Source organism: Ascaphus truei, chromosome 1, assembly GCF_040206685.1.
Source record: "Ascaphus truei isolate aAscTru1 chromosome 1, aAscTru1.hap1, whole genome shotgun sequence".
NCBI classification, from domain to species: Eukaryota; Metazoa; Chordata; class Amphibia; order Anura; family Ascaphidae; genus Ascaphus; species Ascaphus truei.
The window spans coordinates 495,881,250-495,888,026 of record NC_134483.1 but is presented as its reverse complement, the minus strand read 5'-3'; the positions used below and the strand labels follow the sequence as shown (position 1 = coordinate 495,888,026).

The 6,777-nt window shown below is 36.4% G+C and overlaps 1 protein-coding gene across 1 annotated transcript in view; it reads right to left on the bottom strand.

Annotated features, from left to right (window-relative positions):
- Positions 1 to 536: 536 nt before the first annotated feature.
- Positions 537 to 6,777, bottom strand: part of TAPT1 (transmembrane anterior posterior transformation 1) — a 65,842-nt gene continuing 59,601 nt past the window's right edge. The window contains exons 11-12 of the mRNA XM_075616610.1: positions 5,126 to 5,286; positions 537 to 3,652 (exon numbers count right to left, since the gene is read on the bottom strand). Coding sequence (XP_075472725.1) covers positions 3,423 to 3,652; positions 5,126 to 5,286 — 391 coding nt within the window. The 3' untranslated portion in view covers positions 537 to 3,422. The remainder of the gene's footprint in view (positions 3,653 to 5,125; positions 5,287 to 6,777) is intronic.

Sequence of the window (6,777 nt, the reverse complement as noted above, 5' to 3'; positions counted from 1 at the left end):
AAGGGCGCCCTTCACTTTCTTTTTTTCTTTCGCTTGACATCAAAAACTTTGTTCAAACATTTTACCTAAAATAATTTTCTAGCAACTTCACCAACTCGCTACAGTGCACTGCCAATGAACTATATACAGTAAAAGGAAAAAAAAAAGTGGCCAATACCTATTTAGTGATATTATATTTCACACTTATATGAAGCTAAAACCCAGACACCGACAATGTTCAAAGTACCAATGTGCAAATGTGCAGATACATTCCCCACAAATCATTAGAATTATGATTAAAGTGTAGAGGGGTAACAATGTTCTTAATCTGCCAGTGTAACATGTGTCAGTACTGAAGCATCTGAAGTCTATTTCATCATTGTCTGTTCTTTCAGAAGCTAAAACCGATGAGTATTGAAATGTGAGCAATGCCTGCGTAGAAGATCTTGTACACAAACCTAGAATTATTGCTCGTACTGTTAAACCAGGCGATAGAAGTGAGGTATGATGTTACAGGGCATGAGAACACTGCACTGAATGGAAACACTTCACAGTGATTATGAAAGATTACAAAATTTATTTCAATTAGTTTAACAAGATGCACTTATAAAACTTGTACACAATATGATTTCCAGCAGAAGAAAACAAAATCATTCCGGTTTCTTCCGCAAGTAGCATATCACCAAAAGATTTCATAACTGCACCACATTATAAAAATCAATTTTTATTTTAAGGTCTCAGTATCGGTTCTATTTAATTGTGGACAAACCTTGACTAATTTTTTTTCCTAAAAATAATTGAGACCTTAGTCTCAATTTTAATCACTGTCATTCTTCTCAATATGCTTTGTTTTGGCATCACTCCAACATTGATATGCAATCCGATTTTAAACTTGTAATATGTATGTTAGCAGAATCTTAGCGCTTTGATTAACAGATGTACAGTAGATAGGCACATTAATAAAATATGCTGACTAGATACCACGTGCAGTGACCTTTAAAAATAATGTTTCAGATCAAAATTGGCCTCTTGTTTTCAACCCCAATCCAGCATACAATTGAGTAAACATCACAACAAAAATAATCTGAAATCTTTAAAGTCATTAAAAGTTTATCATCATCTTTGTAGAGTGGCTAGCAGAGGCAAAAACAATGACATTTTCTTGAATATTCAGGTGTAACTTTCATGAATAAGGTAAAGATGACTAAATTATCACCAAACGTTTCTATTTATTGATGGTGTAGCCCCTTGTTTTTATCTGCACACAGAAATGTAACATTTCTTATTATCCTAAATTAAAAAGGGGATTTCTATAATTTTGAGATAAAAAAAAAAACCCCCACTGGGTGATAGAAATGCACATTGTTTACTTCAAAACAGTCTCTGCAGAATAAATGTAATTGGAAGTATCATCTTTTTTTCAAAGCATTAGAGTGGTCTACAAAAGATTAGTAGGAAGCTTGCATAAATACATATTTTTTTAATTCAAAAGATATAGGGGTCCATGTACCAGAGAAAGATGTATTTCGGTGTGCTGCTCCTTCTGTTTTTTGAAGCAGAGCTGCGGCATATGTAAGAACAGTTTCCTACTGTGCATCTGATGCAGTATGTTATGTTTTTAGGGCAAATAAAAAGGTATAAAAATGGCACAGACGCAAAATGTGATACAGTTCAATCTGTGCACCATGTAACTCCTCCCGCTGAACTTTCCCATGGAGCAAGCTGGGGCAGATGGGTAAAATTGGAGCAAAATGCTTCAATTTACGTAGGTGCAGGAGGAAAATGCCCCGGTTGTGCTCCAAAATTGCCTTGCTGCATAGACCCCATATTCTTTTCTTATTCCTCTGTAAAAACATCAGCTACATGGACACTGAGCAAACAGTACACACTGCAATCGTATAGGAAACAATGCTTATATTAATTTTCTTTTGTCTTAAGCAAATATGTTGAATGAGCTAGTAATAAAAGTTTGGATAAGATTAAGTCTTCAGAACAACTTTTTTTTATCCAACTGTAGCATTGACAAATCAGTTCAAAATAGCCATCTCTATACCAAAAGGGTCCTCTTAAGCAGGTCTTTTTCTTGTGGTTGATCATGTACTCACTCACTTATCAACAGGAACATGAATAGTCTGCATTTATATTGCCCTTTGTAGTAAAATAACATTTTTTTATTTACACACTCGAGTTGCGTAGATGCACCTTGCTTTACAATAGAGGCAAAAAAAGGAATGTTCTAATTACCCCACAGAAATGGGATAAATGATGGCACATAGTGATGGGTGATGTTACCTTCCTTGGGCCACAATGCGAGTTCTTCATAGATGCAATAGGTCCATGATATTTGTCTTGCAAGTCTCTTGCTGCATTACCACATACGCATACTCTATCACCACCTACAGTCACCCCAACTCTTTATTGCACATTGAGTTCATGTGACTTTATTGGGGACACCTAGATTTATGACGTCTGAACCAAAGACTAAACCTCACAACTGTGTGTTGTGCAATATTTGGAGCTATAAATTTACATTTCCTGAGCTATTTGTCACCAATGAATCATGGACCAAAAACTGGAGTATCCTCTGTTTGTTTCTGTTCTATAATTCACTGTTCGATGGAAGTGCAAAACCTTGCCAGTCAACTGAATAAGTCCTCACTGCCATGTGGTACAATACACTATACAGCTTTTCTATTACAAATGAAGTCTGTCAAATAAAAACAGTGCAGATCACTAAATAACTATACCTTTTAAAATATTGTTTTCCTGAACACTTTAACAGGAACATAATCATAAACCCTATGAAAAGGGCCCTGCATCAAAGCTACTAAAAGTAAAAATTAGCCGTCTACAATGTAAATATAGTTGCCAGTTGTTCAACACACTGCAATTGTGTTGCAAGCCATTTTATTACTGAAGATTTATGCTAGTGATTAACGGTCCAATGTTTGATGGTTAGACTTATTTGAGCTAGTTAAGGCATGTGACAGTGGTCCAGGAATTTAGGAGGGTTATGATAAGTGGCCACTCATTATGAGACTAAGGATTTTTACTAACTCAGTCCACATTTCAGAAACTAAAATCATGAGACCTTTTTACAGCATCGTGCAGTCTGTATCAATCCTACAGAAAAACAAATCAATCATTCTGTTCAAAGCACAGCTTTGCAAAGCAAAGTCCTTTCCAATTTCCTTAAGAGAGAAACTGCAGTTCTGCCAAGCTCACAAGCATAAGTCACAAGTTTGGGAAAAGCTCTAGACTTCCAACCCAGGTAAAATTCAATAGGATTGCCTGGGCTAACTGCAATCAGGGCATGTTACCTGTGAAGGGAAATTAACTTTTTGTTTGCTAGAAATAACTTAAAAAACATAAATAAATATCCAAGTGCCATTTCCAGCTCCCTCTTGTCCTTTCTGTCCAATCCCATATATCAACTTAACACATCAGTCAATTCTGTTTCCACAGATGGTAAACCTATCTATGTCTAGCAAATCCTTATTTTCTGATCGGTGTTTCAACTCTGAATTATCTTGGGTGATATCTTTTTCTTCTTCATCCGGTGTGGTCAGGAATTGGTCTGAGTTGCTTTCCACAAGAAGTGGTGTTGTACTTGCTTGCGGACCAATTGGTTGGCTGGTGACTGAATCACTGAAAGTCTCATCTGTGGGAATCCCTGGGGGAAAGGAAAGCAACTTAGTGACATTCAATTATTGTAATATATTTCCTAAACATTTACACCAAACAAAATGTTAAACTCCACACGGTCAAGAGAAAAATCTAAATGATCTGGCTGCCATACAGATCAGCCAATATGACCTCCAACTCACAACATAGCAAAAAAAGATCCAGGCAAATCATATCTAGGCCCATATTTACTTAGCGGTTCTATCCACAGGACACAAGGCCCATTCAGTTGAATAAGTACGGTACCATCAGGTGCTGAAGGAGTCTTGTGTAACAGCACCATTAGGTAAATGTAGACCTATAACAGCTTAATAATGTTACATTTATTGAATCCTGCTATTTTAGTGCAAGGGTTTATAATATAACATTCAGCAGATCTCAGTGGTTGTACCTGAGTCTATGTACATTTGTGATGGAAGTTTTTTAAACAGCAAAAAGATGCACAACTGCTCAGATCTGCTGGATAATGTTACATTTATTGACCCTTTTAAAAATACATAAGGGTTCAATAAATGTGTAGCAAATTTGTATTCTGGGGAGCAGCTGCAAGAGTGAACTTCTATCATAAATCTACAGTATACAACAAAATCTTACAGCTACAGACTACAAATTTGTGGTGTTTGTGATTTCCCAATATCACGCGATCTGGATAATTGACTAGAAGTTGTCATGAAAAGTTGTACCAATAAGGTTATGGGTATAAAAAAACATTTCTTTAAAATGTACAGAAACAATACATCTTTAACTTAATATGTATACATTAAAGTCAAACGGCATTGTAATTTTTTTTACAGCATGGCCTGGAGACTATGCTAAAAGATATATAAAATAGATATAAAAGATATATAAAATATATATATATTTCACGTATATATAAAATATATACATTTCACGTACAGTACTTCTTTATAACATCCTATCAAATGTATAACTTTTTTTTTAAATACACATTTCCAAATATACCTATATCACTTGTTTTATTATTATTGATAACCATGGAGACATATACAGCACACACACACACACACACACACACACACACACACACACACACACTAAATATATTATTTGCCATACAAACCCTTGCAAAAAATGTGTCCTTAGCAATTCAAAGCTGCTACCTATTCTATCGCTTACATATGAAAGTACCCGATTTTGCAATTACATCTCATACTTTTTCCTATTGGAAGGTTTTAGTAGTTCTTGGGTGACGCATTAGTTCATTACATGTTCAACACATTTTAACACGTTAGGGTAGCTGGTGAAGATATCAGCACTTTAATGTTCTGTATTGTGGTGCAGAAACCAGACACCTCCACAGAGTAAACCAATGTAGTACACAGTGTTTTGTCGGGTTAGTTCTAATGTGAGAACTGACGTATTCCTATGGTACGAGATAAGAACAGCTAAACTAACAGATCAGAGAGAGAAAGATTTCAATATTTCAAAATACTGCATGTACCTTGATTTGTTTTGGATTTACTTTGGGCTTTCTTCTGTGCCTTCCCAGACATGTTTGTGGCAGGTGGCTGGAACAACTTCTCTTCCATTTTCGCTTCCTTGACATATTGGCAAGACTTCCCTAGCAAAACAATGCTGTTAAGGACTTTTAAGGTGATCAGCCTGCAAAAAGGAGAAGAATGGAGTGAATTACGCGAGTGCTCATGCAACATGGCCACACAGTTTCGCACGTTGTTTATTTATTTATATTTATATTAATTTATTTAATAATTCAAAAAGAAGCTTGAGCCGATATCATGCTGCGCTGGGGCCCTATTATTCCTGAAAAAATAAAAAATAAAGTGTATATGTGTATGTGTGTATCTTTATTTTTCTTCTTCTCTGAATGTACCTTTTCAGGGAAACATGTTCTTGAATAAAGCCACTACTGCAGGGTTAACAAAGTAGTAATAAGTACAACCGCGACATTAAGTTGTATTTGCAGGTGTGATGTTATTGCTGAATTACATCAGTCTGCTGTTTTTTTGTTTTCAACGGAATCCCACAGCTTATTCTATGCATGTCCTTGTCCTGCCTATTAGCAACACGAGTCAGGAAGAAGTTAATCCCATCTGTGTAAATTACACTTGCGTAGTGCTGCTGCTGCTGCTCACTTCATTCAGAACCAAGCATTTCCCTATTGTACCATGGAGTTGCATGTTTAATCTCATATTCCTAATTAGAGTTTAGAGTCCATAGTCCAGTTATACTATTTAAGCGACTGCATTGATGGAAAATGTAATCTGTTAATGTGGAAAGGCCATGGTGGAACACGTGATCATGCCGGCTGTTTGTAAGGCTGGGAGATTTACTTATTAAGAACATTAATAGAATGCTGGGAGAGGGTGACCCATTGACAAACAGCAGCTGGACAGCACAAGGGACAACACGATCTACACTCTGTGCCCAGGACAGACCTGAAAACGAGAGGCAACTCTCAATGTATTACTTCCTGGTAAAACATTGTATAAATAAATACATTGATGCTAAGGAATCAAACTCTGCTTCAAAAAGAGCTTGCAATCTAATTTTCGGTGCCGACGGAACAGGGAGAAAGACCGACTTGTCCGTCACTACATCACATTATTTTCAGTTCAAAGATAGTGCAATTACCCAATTGTGAAATTATCTTGCCTACTTGTTATTAAAGTTTTGCAAGATATTCTTCCGCAGCTCTAATATTGGTTTATCCAGAGTAGCTCTACCAAAAACTGTTCAAGATCAACCATTTGCTTGGGTCACTTCAGAGTATAAACTTCTGATACCAAAACAGGATTTGCAGGAATGGATGGCGCCATGAATTTAAGTATGAAGGGGAAACAAATACAGCAGTATATGATGTGTTAAATCTTGATGATACTTTATCATTTTCAATCACAACTGCATTTTAAAAGATTTGATTTCTATTTTTTTTACATGGCAAAGCATTTGAGAGGGATTCCCTTCTGGGTGATGTTACTGTGCTGAGCAGAACCGCCCTCCCCTTCCACAAGCATAGAAATCACACTGCTTCAAATCTTGTTTTGCCCCTTGAATAGGGAGGTGGACAGGCATTAGTGAGAAGATCATGGACAACAGTGAGGAGGGGAGGGGGGGAGGAAGAGAAAATAAAAC